The sequence below is a fragment of the Lissotriton helveticus genome, chromosome 9 (assembly GCF_964261635.1).
Source record: "Lissotriton helveticus chromosome 9, aLisHel1.1, whole genome shotgun sequence".
NCBI lineage: Eukaryota > Metazoa > Chordata > Amphibia > Caudata > Salamandridae > Lissotriton > Lissotriton helveticus.
Window position 1 is genome coordinate 340,669,186 of NC_136070.1, and position 23,174 is coordinate 340,692,359.

Below are 23,174 nucleotides of genomic sequence, written 5' to 3' on the forward strand. Positions count from 1 at the left end.
TTTTGTACGTTTGCTGCTGAGTTCAAATGCGCACATTGTGTACAACTCACTTCAGCTGCAATTTGAAACGTTTCGGGTTGACTCACTGAGATCGAAAATGAGGGGCGGGGGTAGGGGGGTGTGTTGGGTTCACAAAACACGTTTTCCCCATGCAATTTCCCATGGGAAAATTTTAAACACGATTACAGCCAGAACCGCTAAACGGAATTACACCAAGTTTGGCAGAAAGCTCGATATTGGTCCAAAAAGAGCCCTTTTTAGGTCCCGGCTAAGCCAGCGCACGCGCTACACTGCAAGACATTTAGTAAGAGGGTTTTCAAAGTGCTGCCAGAGGCTTTACCTGGCCTCAAGCTTGCGGTTACGCGCGTGTGAAAGTGCACAGCTGCCATCTGGCTTCCTGCAATGGCTCATTAAGCCTTACAGTGCATGACTCATGGTTCTCCAAACCCTTGCTCTCTGCTCTCACTACCCCCTCCCTTCTCCCACTCCCTCTTCATCAGCTTCATGGCAGCACCTGAATAATGCTCCTCCACCCCCTTGCTGTTTGCTCTCACTACCCCCTCCCTTCTCCCCCTCACTACTAACACCGGTAGGATGCACTTGTTTAACCCGCATTATCTGAACCTAGGCTACTCTTATATAGCATTGGTACTCCAGTAAGATGTGCTCATTTAACCTGCAATTACGAGCACAAGTTTACATTTGAATCTAAATGAACTTTTTTGGACCGTGTTTTTGTCAGTTATCATTCACGGCACAGGCATACCGGCAAGACGCTCACCCAACCAGCATTCATGAGCACAAAGCCACATTAACAATCTCATTTTCTGGGCACTTTTATGTAAATGTTTTGCACCCGTTTTTTTACCTTGTTTTTTAGCATAGGCTTACCGATAAGACGCTCACCCAACCCCAATTAATGAGCACAAAGTTACATCACTACTCCCGGGCTTGTTTATTTTGTTGCTTCTTACCAAGATTGTCTCGGTGGTGCTTCAGAGGCCAGGTGTCTGGGATTGTCTTGAGCCAACCCTAATGGCGCCCCAGGCTCTGGATTTGCCTACTGTCTGTCTTGTATTTGAACATCGCCAATAACATAATGGCTGCTCACTCAGTCGTGCGGGCAATGTTAAGCCACGTTGAACCTGAACCTCGCTGGCTTCTGCGGCGCTTGGTGTTTGTGGTTTTCAGGAATTTAATGTGAAACGTGCTACCGGCTCACAGCTAAGGCCGGGCCACCATTGGGAAGAAGCTTTGAGGTCTGCTCTGTAGACAGCCATTCTTTGCTGATGCGGAATTCACTTTTCCACATGCTTGGAGTGCAAGGAAACAAAACGGATCTATACGTTGAGACTTTATGCTGTCACAAGGTACTTACTTACTGACATTTTGGAGAAAGGCCCCTCATTTGTTTATACGCAGGTAAGCACGTTCTGTATAGTATGAACTCAGAAACTTCGCTGAGATTCAAGATAATGTTGATAGCTCTTTTAAAGTCCTTTGCCTTTCAGGTATAATTTGTGAAAGGCATTATTTTGAGTTCGGTTTTGAGTGTTCTAAAGCATTTCGCCCTTTTAGAATCCATTTGAATTTTGCAAATGATTGGTTGTGTTCATAGTATTAGGCCTCTGTAATTACGTCCCTATATTATTGAAATCAAGTTTGCAACATCTAAAGGAAAAGATAAACTACGATTTCTTGTTTTAGGAAAGTGGGAAACTTGCCAATTATGGCTGCATAATACACACATGCTCGTACTGCTAAAAAAGTTATAATACATGGAGCTGCCTCAGAAAAAAATTGCCAACTTTTATTAAAGATGCTCTATTCTGAAATCGGGAATAATCATTTTAAGGAGACGTTGGCAAATCCAATTATTTATTTTCAAGTCGAAAGCCACACTTTTGACAAACTGGAGCACTTTGTTTGTGTAAAGAAAGAAAACCTGTGTGAGGTGCTATGACTAGGTGTAATTGATTCTTGTGGCACTCCTTGCTTATTCCTGAATGCTAGCAGTAGGCAAGAAGTACTACAAGAGTAATTCACAGCAAATTCTTTGTGAAGGGATCCTTTTGTCAACATTTGAGCATCTTTCTAATCTTGGGCTGTGCAACATATCCGACAGCGGGGTAGCTATCAGGGACACAGGTGGTGCAGTGGCTCCTGGGTCCGGTGGTGTGAATGGTCCATTGCATCTCACTTACAGCTGTACATTACTAAGCTGATGGATCTGGGGATAGTCGGTTTTCCTCTCTTAAATCAGGGACCCCAGTACATCCTTGATGTACCACTGATAATTTGGATTCTTGTTTTAGTCTCATTTTTATTTCAGCCGTTTTCTTTTTGTTGAAGCCAAAAGGAAGGTATGTGTGCATTCGTTGCATATACTCAAAGTGCCTTGGTATCACTTTTGGAAGCATAGGCTACCTGACTTCCCTTTTGTTGTATTGTATTGCAAAATGTATATAACGCTTACTACTCTCAGGTGGGGCGCTGAAGTGCTTGCGTACATCGGTGGCATGCTACACTGTGGTGGATGTGTAATTGGAAGTGTGATTGCATGTGTTATATGAAGAGTGTTGTTTTGTTTTGATCCTGTGTAAAGTAAACACACATTTCAAGAAAAATATCAAACTAAAGTTAGACTTTGAAGCCAAAATCTATTTAAAGATCACCAGAAGTCAACTAGACCCTCTCAGAGAAATTCAGAAATCAAAAAAGGTTTTCTAAGATCATACAGAAATGTTCATATATATAAAACCAACTGGTAAATGTCTCTAGCTAATAACAAATGACATTACTCTAAAAGCTCTGATTACTTTCCCCTCCCCTAATTGTGGCGATCGAGGGAATACAGTGCAGTATTCACAGGCTCCAACTGCCTTTTGTTTCTGAGCCTGAAATATGCTGCTTACAGAGGGAAACAAGCATTGGCATAGCCAATAGGTCTCGTCTCGCCTTTGGGACCTTATAAGTATTTAATTATGCAGCACAATATGCTTAGTGCAACATCAACTGTTGCATGGCTAAACACTTATATTGTCCCAAAGGCGAGACCTATTGGCTAAGCTAATGCTTGTTGTAATTTGCGGTAAATCCATTTAGTAGTTTTAGAGTTATTAAAGAAAAAAGATGAATGTATATCTAGGGACGCGAATCATACGCGGATCCGACAGATCCCTTGGAGTGATCTGAATGCCCGCCAACCCTTTAACCCGGAAGTGTTGATAGCCATCTTGGGACTAGGACGAGTCTGAAGAGAAAACATTAAGAAAAATAAAAGACAAGGGGGTAGGGTATGAATTCCCTTACCCCCTAGGCCTGGTGGTGGTGTCCTACATTGATCCCCTCCAGGAACAAAAAACTTTTTATTTTATTTTCCTGCAAATTCATGGAATATCCGCCCAGGCCCTGGGAGATGGGGTTACCATCTCCTGAGGCCAAATACAGCCTAGAGAGGGAGGCTGCATGTCCCCCTCCACCACCATAAATTAAGCAGTGGACCCAGGGGCATTGGGTCACAGGGGCTAAATATGGCTTGAATGTAGGGCCACGTGCCCCCTTCCCCTAAAAAAATGAGGTTGGTCCCGGCTAGGCCTTGTGGCCAACCCCTGCCATGCACGGCCGGAGGCTGTGCGTGGTGTTGGCTGCAGCCAGCAGCCAGATCCTGTGCGTGGGGGCAGTTGGATTAACGTATGGTAATCAAATATTACTTTACATTAAAAATAACCTTGAAATACGCTAGATAAAACAAAGGTTATATGGACGTTATAGTTAGGAAATAGCATTAAAAAAACATGAAAATTCCCAGAAAAAACCTACGATTACAGAGACGTTATAGTTAGGAAACAAATTTTTTTTTAAAATCTTCAAAATTCACTAAAAACCCAAAGGCTACACGGATGGTATAGTTAGTTTCAGATTTTACACACACAAAACCATTGAAATTCAACAGCTATAGTCAGTTCTCTCAAGAGCTATAACTCATGCCCTAAGGTAAATATAATGTGCGCTCTCACCTTTCACTGCTAATTACCCCACAGATTACATCACTCGTTTCCTCTTCTATGACAATATTAATAATATCAGTGCAACATTTGTTGTAAAATTATTGATGAGAAAACTGTGCATGACGGGGCGAGAGTTCTAGTTACCTTAGGGCCACGATTTATAGTAAAACTTTCTATTATTAAATGTGTATGGTTTTGTGTGCGTAAAATTTTAATCTAACTAGAACATCACCGTAGCCTATTGTTTTGTGATTATATATATATAATTACAATCAGAATTATATTAAACTCATTAAATCGGCCCATTTTAAATAAACTATTCTCTGTGGGGTGTACATTTAAATGTTTAATTTTAAGCAAGAAACTGACCTTCATGCATAGGCATGAAGGTCGATTCAGGTTATAAAGTTACAGATTTCAATTAGACTTGTCTGGCAAAAATGAATAGTCGGTCGACAATTTTTTTTATAGCATTTCTTGCAGAGAATCCAAAGGTCAAGGCTTAAACAAATAAAATAACTAGCATGTATAGTTTAAATAGAGTTCCAATAAAGACAGCAACACACCGTAGTCAAAAAAATAATTTCTTAATCTAATTTAAACCTTCCTGAATTTTAGTGGCTTTCCTTGAACCTTTTTTATCAAACCCTGCTATTACACACCTACAATAGTTAGACTAATTTAAGGCCATCTCAAAATAATGCATGATGTGCTTCTTCAGGAGGTCTCCAGGCGACAACTGAAAATAGATTGAAAGTATTTTCCCCCTTTAGAACACAACGGAGATATGGAAAAAAGGTGACTTTGAGAGCTTTGAGTGAGTTTACCTGAAAAAAAGAGGAAGAGAAAGAAATCACACGGTCTAGATAAAATTGAATTAGGATGGCTGTAAAACGGAAGTTAGAAAAACTTATGTTGGTGGCATTCAATTCACGCTAGGATTGTGTACTTCAAGGACAAAATAAAAATTTCTGATTCACAATAGTATTGACACAATACCTTTTATATGCAGGGCTCCCGAGTTGTATTTTGGTTTTATACCCAAGACTTTCGTCAAGTAGAATCGGAACGGCTCGCCTGACTCCAAGAGGTCCCAGGCATCTTGGGATTCACTTGAGGGTTTGTTTTTGCCAGATGGTTTTTGTGTAGGCGGTTGAGAATTACACTCCGCTTTCGGCACAAGTGTCTCTTTTGGACGGTCGCACTTTTCCCTTTTGACCGCAGTGCTTGTTGCAGTCTGTGGCACATGACCGGTCAGTCCAGACTCTTCATCACTGCTGGAGAGACACCAACCAGAGTCATCCAGGTTTGGCTTTGCCTTTTTTGCAGGTGAGCTGACCTGTGGGGGACTTTCCTGCTCAAATTTTACAGGGTCAGCCTTCCTTTTATGAGCTTCTTTTCTGGCATCAGAACATGGGTACTGTGGCACAGAGGAACGGTTGACAACAGGTGGCAACGTGGAAGTAGATGGTTTTCTGTCGTCACCCTCATCATCGTCACTGCTGGACATTGTCCATTTCCCATGATTACTTTCTTGGCTGTCAGTTGTCCTGAAATTAAATACAGCGGATACTAAGACAAGTATAACAAAAATTAATGGATATACCTGCACCTTTTTCCAGTGCCTTAATTCTGCACTGCATGTAAAACATTCATTATTTTATTATGTATCACCGCACATTTGAAGATTTTTTCTAAAGACCGTTTTAAGCATTCACAGACTTATTTTAAGGCTGAAAGTCAAATTCTGTAAAATGATCATTTTACATTTTATGACAGAACTGAAAGTGTTGCCTCTTGGCGCTGTGGAACAGCTTGTGTCATTAAAGAAGAGTTGAGCAGGGATGAAACAAACAAGGAGATGGCCCAATCATGGAATGTGGCGGTCAACTTTTATAGGTGATAAATTCCTTCATTTAGATGATCCTACCTTTAAACATTGAGGAAAAATGTATTTTTTTAAGCAATGATAAAGGGACATGAAGATTTTAAAAACATAACCTTGTTATGGAAAAAATCCCTTTTTACTAAAGTCTCCCCACTGCTTTGCAAAATGTTTATTGATGAACGTTTTAAAATAATTTGAAGTAAATTGTTACTTAAAGTCAGCAGCAGTAGATGTAGCTCTGAGTAAATGTTACCTCAAGGCATATTGTACTCATTGGAAAGTACATAATCTGAGCCCTCCCAACTCTAGCTTTCTCTCTGAGATGACCGATCCACATGAAAGGTAGTGTAAAAAAGGCAGGCTGGACAAGAATATACATATGAAAGGTATGTGCGGTGTCACGTTTGTAAAAATCATTTAAATTAATTGAAACCAGAATCCAATTCAAGTGGTCAAGATCACCACAACAATGCTACAGGGCAAGGTATGCGTGTGACTATACAGGATACGCATGTGTGCAGAACTGCAAAAATTCTAATAACTTTTTAGGGTACCATTGTCAGAAAACGTGGATTATTATGTGGGGTGTTTGTGCAACTTCACTGTGTAATAATTACACAATTTCGATCAGGTCCATTTAGGTTTGTTTGTAAAACTTTAGTTCAGTCCTGGCTAGCTGTGGCATGAAGCAGTAAAGCTTTATCAAAGGAACAAGTGTAAAGGATTAAGAAGTTCCAAAACAGTAACTACAAAGAAAACACGGCATAACAAAAATATAATAGCAATTTATAAAAATAGGGTATATTTTTAACTGTAAATAGACACCAGAATGACAAGAATCCAGCGGAGGGATGTGGAGATATGATTTTTAAAAGAAACAATAAATCACTGTTGTTCACTCAATGGAATAAATCCATGTAATTGACTGTGACAGTGCTTTAGGGTTGAAAATGGCTGCATTGCCACTCGTGGATGGGCCAACACCAGGCCAACTCCGATAGAGGACCAGTCACAGGGACCCATCACTTTTAGCCTTCTCCAGTCCAGATCTAAATCCTTAAGGAAGATCACTATTGAAGTCATTCATTTTCATTTAAGAATCTTTATTCGGTGATTAAAAAACACCATAAAAGCACAAACATATATACATTAATAAAAGGTTATTAAACATTGATCAAGATCCTTGTACATAGTCAACATAGGTAAAAAAAAATGTCAATATACAAATCCATAAGCATACAATAGATGATCCAGATTCTTTCATACCTAACCCCTGGTCATCCTTAATCGGACCGCAACCTTAATAAAATTCATGATACAACACAGGGTAAGGGGATCGGAGGCTTTTTGCAAAAAGACCAGCGCATCCCTAGCATGTTCCTGATGGGCATTTTTTTAAATATTTACCAGAAAACTGCGCCTGGGCATAGAAAAGTAGGGACAGAGCAAAACAAAGTGAAGGGAGTCCTGCGGAGACCTGTTGTCGCAGCCGCAGGGTCCCTTCTGCTCAATTGATGTAGAGAAACCTGCTGGGGAAGCCAACATAAAGGGAAGTAGATTCAGTCTAAAACGGCACATAAGAAATCTATCCTGTGCATTGTGCATGAGATACAGATAAGGCTCCATACCCTCCACACTCTTCACCAAATTATGCGCCCTCACAGTCTTTTTGAGTGTTTCTGCCTCAGCTCTGTAATGGGTTTTCCGCTCTAGGAAAATTTCCCCTACTTGTTTCTTATGCTGGGCTAAAATTGTTGTGGGGTTCGTGAAGAGGTTACCAAAACCTAGATCTTCGAGGGTATTTTTCACATATTTGAGCCAAGGGATACGCATACAATTGGTCCTATCCAAGCAGTCCAATAAGATTTCTCTGCTTAGATGCGCCTCTGGGTTAGCCCATATTTTTAACCAAGCCACAATTGGCCTAAATTTTAGCAGGTCATCCAGGTATGGCCTCCCTAGCTCCCTGTGGGCTATAAATCCAGCGGTGCTGGGTGGTACCCTCAGGATAGATTTCAAATATTTGTTTTCTTCCTGTTGAATTCTAGTGGTGTTCACAAAGCCCCATACTTCTGCCCCGTAGATTACTTTGGAGCATGATACGGAGCAATACAAATTCACCACCTGTTCCGGGCTCCATCTACCTAACCTCCTGCCGTATCCTGCTATTGCCCCGTTTGAGGCAATCATTTTGCAACAACGTTCCGTCACCAAGGAGTTAAACTGTAAAGCACCATCAAAAGTCACTCCGAGATAAGTGAACGTTTTGACCTCCTCTAAAATATGGGTACCTATTGTGTAAGTAAATCTAGAGGAAGGTTTTTTGCCGGCCAGGAGTACATAAGATTTACCCAGGTTGACAGATAAATCCAGGGTGCTCATAAAATTAACAAACCCATCAATCAGGATTTGTAGACTGCGTGGGGTGCGCGCGAGCAGAACCGCGTCGTCCGCGTAAAGCAAGACAGGGATATGCCTCTGCCCCACCCTGGGGGAGTCTGCCTTTAAACCCAAAAGAAACTGCTCCAAATTGTTAATGTAGAGGGAAAACAAAAAAGGGGCGAGGATGCAACCTTGTCTGACTCCACTCTTACATGAAAAGGGGTCAGACAAACCTCCCTCCCTGTTAAACCGAACCCTGGCCGTGGTATCGCTATGTAATTCCCTTAGTATGGAGATTAAACCACTATCAATCCCCATACTTGACATCATGTCCCATAGCTTTCCTCTGTTGACGTGGTCAAATGCTGCTGCCAAATCCATGAAACCCATGTAAATAGGTTCATCACTTGCCAAAGTGTATTTGGCAGTCAGCATATAAAGGTTCAGGCATTGGTCGCTGGTAGACCTCCCTGTCCTAAACCCGTATTGAGTGTCCGAGAAGGTGTTATTCTCATCGGTCCACTCGGACAGTCCATTGAGGATTGCCCTACCCAATAGTTTGGCCGATACGTCAATCAGGGAAATCGGCCGATAGCACTTAGGGTCGTCCCTGTTGCCCTTTTTAAAAATTGGCACAATAATTGCTTTTGACCAAGATGGTGGCAGGTCACAAGAGATGGCGGTATTTATGACCCTGGTCATCAGAGGGGCCCATAAATCTATGTTACTGAGAAATAGGTCAGGGGGGATCCCATCCGGACCCGGAGCTTTATTTTTAGTCAGACCCTCCATCCCTACAGTGATCTCTTTAAGAGTAAATACTACCGGAGAAACCTGATTTAAGGCTACCGGTTGCTCTACAGAGGGACCGGACTCATAATTATATAAACCTCTGAAATGTGCGGTCCACTGTTCCGGAAGGATGTTAGCCCCTATGTCCGGTGAATCTTTTTCTTGAAAAGTCGGTCTGTTAATAATTCTCCAGAAGCCCTCCAGATCCTTTCTTTCCCCTGCCTCTCTTAGGTCTGCCCAAGCTTCTGCCTGCAGGGCAAGTTTCCTCCTTTTAGTTTCTTTATTATATTTCTCTCTACATGCCCTAATTTTTTGGGGGTCCCTCGGTTTTAGCTTTAGGCAGCATTTCAACTCCCTTAGTGCCTTAGAGCAATCTTTGTCAAACCACCGCGGATTGACCGGGTTACGAGGGGGCGCACTGGACTTAAGTAGGCCATCAATCAGGTTAGCAATCTGCTCGAATGCTTCCAGTAACCTTGGACCCTGGACTTCCAAGTCTAGACAATCATTAATGGCCGGTAGGCCCTTTTCACCCAGGGTTTTGAAAAACTTTGCCCCATCTATTTTGGACCATTTCAGTCGCCTACCTTGGTCTGTAACCCTCTCCTCAATTATACCACGGGGTCTAGTTCCAACACCCACCCTGTATAAGAGCACCAAAACGAGAGGGTTGTGGTCGCTGAAACTGCTCCATTCTATCCCTGCCCCAACTATTTTGTTTATCAGGGATCTTGAGGCCAGAATATAATCTATAATGGATGAGCAGCCCCTACCCTTAAAAGTCGGAGGAAGTGTGCCATCCAACTGTGGGTCAATCATGGTAATAGTGTGTTCTAAGTCATACTTCAACCGAAGTAGACCCAGAGCCGACCCAGTTGGTGTGTGAGAGAAATGCGGGCCCTTTTCCAATGGGCATTCTGACCAATCTGAGTTTGCAGTAACCAATGCCGGACAGAGATGGCAGTTAAAATCTCCCATTAATAGCAGCCCATAAGACTGCCCCTTATTTTGGGATGTTAGTTCTTGTTACTCTCACTATTGAAGTCAATGGAAGTAGTCCTGATGCAGGGGATACAGGAGACTGGAAAATCTGGTCTGGTGCAGTGGTCCTTCCTCTTGGTACTCAAGCTGGCGGAGGGAGGTCTTCTTTGGTCTCAGATGTCGATCTCTGATCTTGTTAAGGCAAAGTCCAGCGCAAGTCTAGTTGCCACTGGTAAACTAGTCTCCGGTCACAGGAAATTCAGTAGTTTTCTTTAACTAGCAAGAACAGGGCGATTGGACTGAACTCGAATTGCCTTCACGGGTTCAACAAACCCAGGTTCATTCTGTCTCCCAGACTGCAACTCAGCATCTAGCAGCAATCAAAGATCTTTACCCTGGAGTCACAAGGGTGCAGGCTTCTCAACTTTTATGGCCCTCTGGCTGTAACAGGGAGTCAGCCAAGTGATTTGTGGAGACACTTCTCCAATCTGGTATTTGTGGGCATCTATTCCATGAGTAGGGCACTGCAGGCACATTCCTCTCTTAGCCAGTCCTCAGATTCGGCAGATGCAGTCCACACTTTGGTGCAGCCTCTCTTTGCTGGGTCCAGGGATAGAAGGGCATTTCTTTTTCAGTCTTCTTTCCAGGCCAGTAGTGATCTGAGGTCTGGGTACCTGAGTTGCCATTTGCTGTCATTTACGAGCCTACCCGGTGGTGGCGACTAACTATCCAACAGGCTTTTAGGTGCTCTCCTGCCTGATGACTACTTCCTGTGAAGTGAGGCATCTAGCTACCTCACAGTTCTCTATTCTGCCACATGCCAACATGGCGAGACAACTCTCTTGGTGTGTGAAGCTCCTATGGCTGTGGCTACACTAGCCTCGAAAAAAACTGTTTTGCAACAGGTTTTCACTATCTGACCGAGATGCCAGCCTATCTGCCTAAATATAGAGCAGTCCTTTTCTAGTGTGACTAGAATTTGCCCTTCGAAGGCTGCTTCTCATTTCAGGCTCTCCGCCTGTGCTCACACCCACTCTGGTCAACCTGCCAGGTGTATGTCATCTCTTTCATCGGCAGGTTCTTTGATCCTCTTCCGGAGAGTCATTCTCACTGTTCCCCAGGTGGGAAGAAGGCTGTCTCGAGGACAGCAGCTTTTTGCGACAGAAGTGGCCACTGGAAAACTTGTGGAACAAAGAAGCAACAAGAGGCAAATTTCTAAAGTTGCTATCTGTAAAGTCAGGGGTCGGGGATTTCTATCGTCTGACGCCCAATTCAAGTGAATTTCAACTGGGGACAAGAAGATTTGATGTCTAGTTTGTCCCACGGACAACTAGACATTAAATTAGGCTGCAAAGGGATGAGCTGAGCCACAGTCAATCAGGATGGTTTTAACAAATCTCAAAACCACTGGACATCTGCAAAGGCCTGGGATTGGGGGACTGACTCTAAGCCTGTGTTGACTGGGGGAAACATGATCTCATCTCCAAGACAAGCCCTTTAATTTCCACTATTGAATAAAGCCTTGGGGAGGCCTCTCCATGCTGCAATTGGCTATAGGTATGGCCCCGAGCGTAACTCCAGGCCATCACCTAACATAACATAACGTGTTTTTGTAAAGCACATGTTCACCCATAGGTATCTTGGCGTTGACTAACAGATGTTTACTGTTACCCAACTCAATGGTACAGATGGATGAAAGGCTGAGTGGACCCTCTGGTATTTGAGACCATGAGGTTGAACACAGGACACTGTAGTGGACGCATTAGTTCACTATGCCACCTGACCCACCTCACTTCCAGAGTTCCGAATGGCCGTCAAGACCTTGTTGTTCGAATAAGCCTTCGGGACCTGCAAGCGGCTGGATTCCCTAACATGTGATTAGCTGCGCTTTATAAATCCTGTTTGACTGATTGAAGTATCGGCATGATTAAAAAAAAATCAATTTCTTCCTGCAATACCCCAGAAACACGCTGGAAAAGGGAAGTTCTGAAGTTGCTGCAATGGTGAAGGGTAACAACTCAGCTATCTAGTGTGTGTGTGGTAGAAGATCAAAGGGATGGGAGTGAAGGGAACCTTGTCCCTACTTTAGGTTCTTGCTCTAAGCTTTTTTTCTCGCTTTCGTGCCTGCTTATTGCCACTCCCCGCTCTGTGTTCCTAATAATCTAATGTCTCCTGTCTTTTATGCCTTACCTGGTAACTGTTTGCGCCCCATGCATTTTCATCCATGCCCTTCATGCCTCTTGTATCGCTCCAGCAGACCCCGCAAATTCTTCACGACCGCTTGTTATGGCGAACCATTTCCTTTAAGGGCGAGACCTGTTTGGGGTCCTCTCTTCGAGCATGTCGAGGACCACCAGTTGTCTGTATACTTCCTGAGCCAGCAGTCCCCCTTGATGACCAACAGCTGCCTCAGCACTACCAAAGTGCAACTTTAGGCTTCATTACCTAACACAACTCACCCTTTGCTGAAACCATTGGTGGGCAGTGCTTAATTTGAGCCGGTGGCATTTATGACAGTGGGCCACATGGTGGGCTGCTTGTCTAATTTAGAGTGAGTACAACAACAGTTGTTTACTAATTTAACATACATAACAAATTACTATTACTTACCACCCATGCTAATATTATAGCTTTGTGGGCCTGGAATAGTCTGAATTATCACACTTGTAGGAGTGTGATGTTAGTAGCTGGTTTGGTACTGTCATTGGCAGCGCTGGCAGGGGCAATGGGTGGTGTAGGCTGCAGTGGCCTCCTGATCAGGGGCCCTGGCACTTAATTTTTACAAATTAGGCACTGTTGGTGGGGCTTACTCTACTTCATTTCGAGTGCAGGATGCAATCAAACTACACTCCTAATGAAGATGCATAAGCATGCCAACTCAGTCTGCATGCCTACATGCAATATGACATTACCTAGGGGCAGAGTCAGATGCCCATCGTTATTGTGGCAGCCAATGTGCAGCCACCGTAAACATGAAATAATGCAGAAATCCATTGTAAGCCATCAGCCTCTCTCATCTACATCTGTCCCTGAGAAGTAGAGCGTACTGCAGCATTCCGAGTGTGCACCAAGCGTTGTCAGGTGCAATAAGTATACAATGTAAATAAACTGGACCAGGCCTCCTCCTTTATCGTACCTGGCCAAAAGGAGAGGCCTCAGTGTGCCGGGAGTCTCACCGCCCCTCCCGCCTCAGCTGCTTTGATCAGCTTGCATTGCAGCAAGAACTCAGAAACAGGCAGTGATATTAAGAAAAGAAAATTATTTTTGCTTGGCATGCAATGAAATGTGTTCATTAAAAAAACAGAATGTAAAATTGTCCGCCTGATTGCGGTGGGCATCGTGTCTTCGAGCCACAGCTGCAAAAAGGCTGTCAAAGTAGAGACCCTTGATAATTAACAGTAAACAGTCTGATAACAGTGGGTTGCTTTAATTATCTACTCTCTTTTCAGAATAAGTGGTTGATTTTGAATGAGCCATAGTTTACCATTTAATCTCCATCCTTGTACAGCCCTCCTAGTTGAACATGACAAGACTTTTCCCAAGTTTACGGTATGCCGAATAGGCCGCAGTTGAGCTGAACCAATACAGCAAACATGGCATTCATTCTAAAATGAATTTAGGCTGGAAGATGCTTCAGTGTTATATACAGAAGATCACTTTAGATCAAGGAATGTCTCTAACAAACATGGAAGATACTCATAGGTGCACCACAACAAGAACGTTTGAAAGTAAAAAACGGAAATAAACTGGTGATGAAATACCTCCCTCAACCTGAGAGACTCAAGCAGTATGGGAGTCACTTGGATGTAAGGAGAAGAGGGGGTGGGGGAGAGAGGAGAGGAGAGGGAGAGATCTGAATCTCGAAAACAGCTGCTCCCGATTGATTCTGCTCTGCTCTCCACTTCGCCAGCACCTACACATTGATGCGAGACAAAACAGAAGTGAAAGAGCAAAGGAGAGAAAAGATAACAAGGTGATGGGCTATGAGAATGAACAGGTGCTCCCTGCGCCTAGGGGAGGGGTGCCCTTAGTCACGCCATGGAACTGAGCCCCCTCCGGGGCCAGGAAGGGGGCTGGATGTACGTGGAGGCCAGGAGATATCATCAGGGGGCGCCGGAAGACCTGGCAAGGATATTTAAAGCGGCGCCTATCGGACTCTTTGTCCCTCTGGACCTCCTGCAAGCTGCAGGGGCGCGTCGTCGACCACTCACCCACCCGGTAGATGAGCAAGGCTTTGCGGAGAGCTGACAGTTAACAACAAAGGGGGATGCGAAACAATGGAGGTTCAGCGACTGGATGGACCCCAGGAAGGGGTAGGATCCATGTGTGCGGGAAGGGGGGACTGACCTGCTGGTGGTCCTGGAGTCTACTGCCCTAATCTGCAACGTATGGACTGAGTTGAACGCTGGGGAGGCTGCCTGTATGCAGGTACCCCGGCGGGCCGGTGCGCTATGCGGGGCCCTGGATTTCAAGTTGGTGGTACAACTGTTTACTGGAACACTTTGGGGCCTGCTGGCACAATGCGTGCAGCAGAGTGGGGACTTGGTGGGCTGAGAGGGCAAAGTCCAAGTGTTCAGCTAAGCTCAAGTTCAAGTATAATGTTGTTCCTAATGAAATTATAGTAAATGAGAAACCACAGGCCAGGGAACAAGAGAGAAGAGGGATGGAAAAGAATGAGCATTAAAAATGAGTAAAGAAGATAATATGTAGGTTGATGGGTAAAATCGTAGTACGATGCCAAATGGAACGTGCCTGCCACAGACTGCTAGCTGTAATCTGCAGTTCACTGATATCAACCATCCAGAGACAGCAGAGATGTGTATTTAGTGTGAAAGTGATGGGTGTTACTCACATAACTATACATAAATCATTATTTATTCCTTAAGATCATATATCATAAATAATACCATAGTGATAGCCCAGAAGGCTAATGCACCTAGTGAACAATTGCTTGTAATTTTTTGATCACTGATTGCAATCAGTGTATTTTTAAATGGGTTAATGCACCTATTGCATGGAACTTTATGCAACCTTTGTACCACAGGTTCCAATTTTAGGGAAGTACTGCCATATCAGCAGTGCACTGACAATACGACCACTATACCAGTAAAGTTCTGGGGTTTAAACTTAGGAAAAAATACAGATTTAAACATTTATTTTCAAAATATACAAATATCATACCCAAAAGTACCTCCCCATACTGCAAACACGTATTTTCAGTAGAAAAGTGTTAATTTTGTCAAGCAATTTCACATATATTGGTAAAAATAGCAATGTGTTCAGACCAGCTAACTGATATAGGTAGTATGTGGGACAAGTGGATTTCAGTAACGTACATTCAAACATTCCACACCCCTGAAAGTAGTTACAATAAATTCAACATATATATATATATATATATATATATATATATATATATATATATATATATATATACTTTGTCACAAATTTAAATGGCAATTTTAAAATGTACAAACTGCTCTGAAATTCTGCAATGGCTGCCTGGAGTGATCCTTTGCTTCAGTTAACAAGGGACACTTAAATTACAGGTCCTAGGTACACCTAGTACCATATACTAGATACTTACAAGTAAGTTAGCTTATGTCAATTGGTGGAGTCACTCAATTGCACAAATACTTTTTTTGAAGGTTACAACACTGGCCCTGGGGTCTGGTTAACAGAGCCCAGTGCACTTTCAGAGTAAAAAGAAACAGCAGCATCTGTCCAAATGTTTGGTGGGGACTATGCAAAAACGCCATAAACTACAAAAACAATTACCAATAAACCTTATGGATGTATAGCCCACAGTGCAACAGAGAATTACATTTTAAAATGAGTGCAACAGACACAACAAAACATCAACATGAAGGATTATTACCTAGTGACAAAAACTGAAGGTTAAGGTGACATGTACATTATGTTTAACGCAACACGAGAGACATATCAACCAATTTGGAGACTAATAAATAATACATACATCTTAGACTGGTCCATTAAATCAGCAGATTAAGAGACTACATACCCCAGAAAGAAGTGTATTAGTGCAACGGGTTTTAAAGGTGAATGAGCACCAGGCGTATTCTACAAAACCTTAGAGGGATATGAACTATTTTGGAATATGCTACATAGAAGAGAACATTTGTCAGCAGATCTATACCTACGGATTTAGACAGACTACCTATCCAGTAATTAGTGTTTTGGTGACACGGCTGTTGAATACCTTTGCATACCTCACCACATGCACAGTATGATCAACGTATCATTAGAGACATCAACTCATTTGGAGTATCCCAAATAAAGTATACAAATATGTCAAAAGCAATGCATTTGCAGATTGGAGAAAAGATACAAATACCAGAATTAGCCACAAATATCTCGAACATCAATGTGCATTAGGAGACTAAAACAGTGTTAAAGACAAACAATTTGGAGCATACTAAAAGAAAGCATACATATTCGTCAGGAGCAATATACCTGCAGAATTAAAGTCAGACTACATAGGTTAATGCCGGGTACTTATGATACATGGAGCTTGAAGTACAATGTACACTACGAGAATACATATTTTAATGTGACGGGGTGTCTAATTTGCTACCTAAAAAATACAATTGTATGTGGTTTTTAGGTCGAGCCTGAGCCAGCGCACATGCGCTGCTCTGCGTGGCTTCTTGTAAGCAGTCTAAACTACTTTGTGTGGGTCCGACTCCCCCCGCATTGGGTTGGTTGTTGCCTGTGTCATTTCATTATCGTAGCCTGCAAATGGCTAAAGGTGGGCGCATGTCCCACCTCTTTTGCAAAGGTTCACTCCCACAGCGTTTTGCTTGCGGGAGCGAGCAGCGGCGCGCAGGGTGGCAGCTGCATTCCTCGTTTTTTTCCTTCCTTACAGCGCGCGCAGCACTCGCTGGACACAGTTTTTATGTTTGGCGTGTTGCGAGCAGATGCGCGCAGGGTGGCAGCTGCACTCCTCGTTTCAACAGCAGAGATCTCTCCAGGACTAGCTAATGTGGCATTAGCTAATATTTCCGAGATGCTGATTAGCTTTTCATCTGGCAGAAGTTTATGAATATAGAACCGTCCCCGCATTGGAAATGAGAGCGGGAACATTGATTTGATGCGCAACATCTGACTTGTATTCACTATACATGTCACTGTGGGACGAGCAGGGCCAGGCCCGCCGGGCCGCTTCGGGCAGGGGAGACGACGTCGTGCCTCATCATCTGAGGATTTCCTTTTCGCTGAGAATTTATTCTCCGATTAATTACTTTTTTTCCGACTTCAGTAGTGTGCCGGGGTGCAGAGCAGATCATTATCTTTACAACAGTTCTGTTTGCATACCATTTGTTTAATTGTGTGGCTTAATTTCGTTTAATTACATTTCTTTCGCATACTTTGCTTGGAAAGTTGTTTATTAAAAATATACATTGCATTCTTCGGGGAAGGTTGTTGCCCTTGTGGTGATTTGCATGGGTTTTATGTGTGGCAGATTAAGCACTTGAGGCGCAATACATTGTATTGCGCTGAACAGGTCCTTTTATTATGGTGATTGAAAAGTCACGCTGTTGCCCATAGGAGCTCTATATCTGAGAATTGTTTTAGACACAGAACCCTAGGACCGTTCCAGTTTCTTTGGCTGTAAATACAGGGGTTCCAACGTTATTGCTTAAGTGCAAGCCTGTTTTAGGGATAATCACGGACTCTGGAAATGATTCCAGTTTGAGACACTGATCTCACCTGCCTGCAAGAAGATTCCGTCATAGCGCCTATTCTCAGGGACCTAAGTTATATATGCTTGTTTACTGGTTCTATTCTAGACACCATCTCTGCTAAAATGCTATAGAATATCTTCATGAGGTACATGACTCCTTAATTACGTGCAGATTGAATTAGAGCTAATTCTAAGTGGGTAGTTCAAAGGGCATTGATATCACAGATAAACATGGCTCCTGCATTGTTGTTCCCTAGGTGAAGGTACCATTTGTTTGACCTTCGCCCGCACCCTGCTGATTTTAGGAGCAGTTTAGTCTCTTTGGTAATGGCCTTGTAAGAGAACTCCTGTTTTTCCCTTGACCCAGAATGGGCTTTTCTGTGGATGAGGCAGGTGTTGTTAATGCGAATACCTCCTGAGGAGCGTTCCATACAAAGATGCTCTTCCACAGAGAAGGACGATGTATGGCTCTGGGTTTTTAGCAGAGGCAGTGGACCCAGGGAATTGAACCTCTCATTGGTGTGAGTGCTGCCTTGGAGTTGATTTCTTGAAGAGTTAACCAATAGATGTTTTAGGGTTCCACCAGTAGTTGTGAATTTTTATTCCAGCGCTGTTCACTTTCGCGGCAGCTCTGCTTTATTTAATTAATTTGCAGCACGGTCCCCATCAGTTCAGTGTAGCATAGGCAAACAAGCATTTGCAATGCATTAGGTCTCGCATTTACGCGAGTTTGAGCTATTGGCATTGTAAATGACAATGCCTTTTATTTTATTTTTTGGTTTTTGAACCATAAATAAAACGCATTTCATTTACAATGCCAATAGCTTAAACTTGCGTAAATGTGAGACCTATTGCACTGCAAATGCTTGTTATTTATGTTTTCATTAAATAAAAAATGGAGGTAATCCCAGCAAGTAATAGAGTGATTGTCATTCCACTAGAATGTTTAACATCAATCAGTACCGTGTGAGGATGGCAGATGCATACGTTTGAAGAGAGTTTGCGGCACGCACAGGCTGCCTGGTAGCACGTGGGGTGAAGATGATCGTTGTGAGAGCAAAGTAAAAAGTGCATATTGGAAGAGCGGGTATAACATTTTATGCTGGTGCACAGAGGTGATGTTTATCAGCTGTTTTTATGGATGACATGGCACAGGTTGCACAATGGCACTGAAAAGAAACAGGGGGCCATATTTACAACAAAGCGGTGAAGCGTGCTGTTAAGCCAAGTAGGCTTATGACACACTTCGTTACTTTAGAAACGCAGGTCTGCATCATATTTACTCAAATAGAATATGGTGCAGTCCTGCGTTTCCCCCTCCGCCGGTGCAAACTTTAGCTGCCTAGAGCCAATGCAGGTACCCTTGCACCAAAGTGCAAGGATGCCTGTGTTGAGGGGAAGATTGTTTATGTGCAGGAAGGGGGACCTTCCTGCACATAAACACGCTTCAAATGCCGTTTTATAACTTCTATATGTGCTGCAAAATGCAGCACACATAGAAGTTACAAAAAGTTACAAAAAGGCACTTTTTAAATGATTGTTTATGTGCAGGAAGTGTCACCTTCCTGCACATAAACAATCATAGGCAAATATGCTGTTTCTATGTGTGATGCACACGGTAGCACACATGGAAACAGCAAAAACAAGGAGAAAGTGACATTGTGATGGCGATGGGTGCTTTAAATATGCCCCTTGATCTGTTATGAAGAGCTTTAATAAATAGAGCAAGGAAGAGAATCAGTCTTTTCAAACAGGATAGAGCAGGCTTTCTCGGATTTCAGGGTTTTTGGACTTATGTAATATGTAAATCATTAGGACTCTATAAACTATCTATTTCAGCGCGCTTGTAGAACAGAAGGCATACTAGAAATACAATTATAGGAGCCGATTGCTGTTTTTGTATATATAAAAATTAAACAAACAGCTAGTGGGCTTAAGAAAATTGCCGAAAAGTTTATAGTGATTGTATGCAAATTAATTAGGATGTGCTCGTTAAGATGTTTCGACGCATAATATTATTTTATTTTTTTTAATTTCATATGCTTCTTTGTTTTGTCCTACAGCTGCTATCATAAATAGCCCCCGACCCCCTCCAGATGAAAAGAGGAGGCTCGAAATGCAAAGGGGATTTGAATCTATGGATATAATGGGAAGTAAACAATGAACCATGCGCCAAACGGAAAAACCAAAGTGAATACTCAACAATAAAAGATGCACAAAAGTAATACTAATGAAAATATTTTGATTAATGCTTAGGAACAGCTTTGAAGAAACTTGACTCGAGTAGACTTGTTATAAATGCATCATAATCATGTGGTGTCCAGAGTGTTGCCAGGTTTCTAGCCCAATATTTTTTTTTTTGTAAAACTTTTATTTTTGTTTTGCAGACAGAGACAAGAAGAGAGGGCAAAAAAAAAAGAAAACAAGCGACAATCCCGCATTGGTCCCCACGCAGGGGGCAGTTAAAGAGGCAAATAAAGGCTAAGGGGAGGCAGTATGGAGAGCTATCAAAGTGCCGTTCAAGGAATCAGTGTCCGATGACAATTATATCAGAAATCAAAGCAATCTCCCTTTCAGATCTCAGAGGGTTAATAGCCCTGCGAAGAAGGGTGGTGAAACTCCAGTGAGGGAGTCAGTGCAGCAAGAAAGGAAGATGTCCGGCAGCCTCCATATGCCCTGAAACGTCGCATCAAACATTATAACCAACTCCAATCCCCCCTCCCCACCCACCCCCCCTGGTGGTGGCGACAGCGATCCACAATCATTCTCACATGCATACCTGTTTGATTAAATCTGAAAAAGGTGGAGAGCGCGCATAGCGGATGGGCAGACCGCAGAGGGTAGGCCTCGTGAGAGGAAGCGAACCAGGGGACCCCAGCGGTACAGGACATTTTTGAAATTGTTAAATAACAAAGCGAGAGAGTAAGGGATTTTACACTTTATCAATGTGAGTTTGAGAACTCCTGGTCCCCAGAATTACTTACAAAAACAATAAAGGAGTATCCACTCAAAAATAGAGAGAACGTAAAAATGTGTTCCTCTGGATAGGGGCTAGGGTGCTCAGTTCAGCACCATGTGCCTCAGCCTGTTTTTGGATAATACATATCCTTTTAGAAGACCCCTCACTCACCAACCTAGTTGGTGACATGCTTCATCATTGGGGTCCCACCCCATAGGCCGAGTGCCTATAGGGTGTGCTGCGACACCTGATTACAGTGGAGCTGGTTCGTTTTTTTCTTTTATATGTACAAGACGATCAAACAAGTGGTTTAAAAAGGGCCAACACTACTCACTGCAAGTAATTTATTCTTGAGTGCTTGAACCCTTAATTAAAAACGTGTTGCACCTATGCCTAATTAGGTAGGCTTCGGTGATATAATTAGTGTTTGATAAAAATAGCTAAGTGTGCTATGTGAAGTGTGGTAAATAATAAAATTTAAAAGGGTCTACATGTTTCAACCATCATATCATTAATTGGTTTTCGTCAGGACCATGTGACTGAACTGGGTGGTCCACACACGCTAAGGTGCGTCCTGCCCTAAATTCAGGTGGATATCCAACTGGCGGAAGGAACTATGAAGACCACCATCACAGGTTTTAAGAAAAAGCTGGACGAACTAAACAAGGAGATGACAGAGTATAAAGATAACCTGTCACAACAGAAAGTACAAAAATTTCAGAAAGACTTAAAAAGATTCTCCATGACAAAGGCTTACCCATACTCGGATCCTGAATATGTACCGCCGTCAAAAGGAGATGATAATTCTGACGCCTCCAGCAATGCTTCCAGTAATACCTCCAACACCAGTACTAACTCGAGTGGCGGAGGCACTAAACAACAACGAGGGCGAGGACGGGGTAGAGGACAAGGCAACTGGCCACCCATGAACCCAGTACCGATGCAAGGGTATATTGATCCCTACTACAACCCACAAAATATGGGAATGTATGGCTGGCAACCTCCGTTCCAGCAACCTTTCTTCCAACCGAATGCCTATAGACCGCCTTTTTTGTACCGGGGCGGGAGAGGACGGGGAAGAAGAAAAACCCAGAATCAAGGGGGCCAAGTACATTGGGCACCGGAAGATCCGAATGCGAGCAAGAACAGGAACAACCCACAACAAGCAGGCCCAAGCAATCGGAAAACTTGATAACAAACCTGTCAAGCAGACAATTGAGTATGGCTGAAAACTCAGTACTGAACAAAGGCTTGGGGTATGTACCCACTGCTAACCTTGATAAATTCAAGTTGCACTGTGAACTGTCGTCTTTCTTCCGTAAACTACGATTGAAAGCCTTTTTTGAGAAAAAAACTAACAATGAAGAAAACCTGGACATGAACGAAACTGGACTTAGGAATAAGTCCACGTTCTTACCACCACCACACTTGATTCCAGTGGAAATTTCCACATTTGAGCAGGCCGTCTTTAATGAGATTGAGACAACTACGCCAAAAAAACCCTTTATGAACTTAACCAGGGAAGAAAGGAGTGCCCTTGATAACCTGAGAGACTGTGACACGATTGTGATAAAGCCTGCAGACAAGGGCGGAGGTATTGTAGTGCAAGATCGCACAGCCTATCAAAAAGAATGTCTCCGACTATTAGCAGACCAAACCAGCTACCGCAGACTACCGGTGGATCCAACAGAAGATCTGGAAAGCGAGATAAAATCGCTAGTGGAACATGGCGAGTCGGAAGGCTTTATATCCAAACAAGAGGCTGATTTCTTGTGCGGGAGCGAAAAAAAGATTCCATATTTTTACACCCTCCCCAAGATACACAAGAACAAGACACCACCACCTGGCAGACCCATTGTGTCTGGCATAGGGTCGGTGTTGGAACCCCTTTCACAATTCTGTGATGTATTTTTCAAAAAAATGGTACAAAAAACAAGCACCTACCTCCAAGATACAAAAAGTTTACTTCAAATTTTGGATCAACTCACTGTTGCGAATGACACTATACTGGTGAGTTTCGATATAGAAAGCCTGTACACCAGTATTCCCCAAGACGCAACACTGGATGTACTAGGTCGAGCCCTTGCAAAAGAAGAGTGGACGTCAAGAACCCCTAGAGAGTTTGTTCTAGAATGTGCCAGATTGGCTCTCAAAAGAAATTATTTTGAGTTTGAAGGCCAGATTTTCCTACAAACGGGTGGGACATCCATGGGCAGTTCTTTTGCTCCAAGCATAGCGGGATTGTATGTTTACGATTTCGAGGAGAAGTACATCCTTGGTCAAACAAACCCCTATAGCTCAAACATCTTAATATGGCGCAGGTACATTGACGATGTGCTGACCATTTGGAAAGGCACCGAGGACTCTTTGAACTCCTTTTTTAATTGGATAAATACTTGTGATGAACATCTACGCTTCACTTTTGAAAAAAGTCCAGATACACTTGTGTTTCTTGAT

The 23,174-nt window shown here is 42.9% G+C and overlaps 1 protein-coding gene across 1 annotated transcript in view; it reads right to left on the reverse strand.

The window, feature by feature from the left end:
• The window catches only part of TDP1 (tyrosyl-DNA phosphodiesterase 1), a 934,974-nt gene that overhangs the window by 903,091 nt on the left and 8,709 nt on the right, over positions 1–23,174 (reverse strand). The window contains exon 2 of the mRNA XM_078660064.1: positions 5,010–5,560. Within this exon, the coding sequence (XP_078516190.1) occupies positions 5,010–5,560 (551 nt within the window). The remainder of the gene's footprint in view (positions 1–5,009; positions 5,561–23,174) is intronic.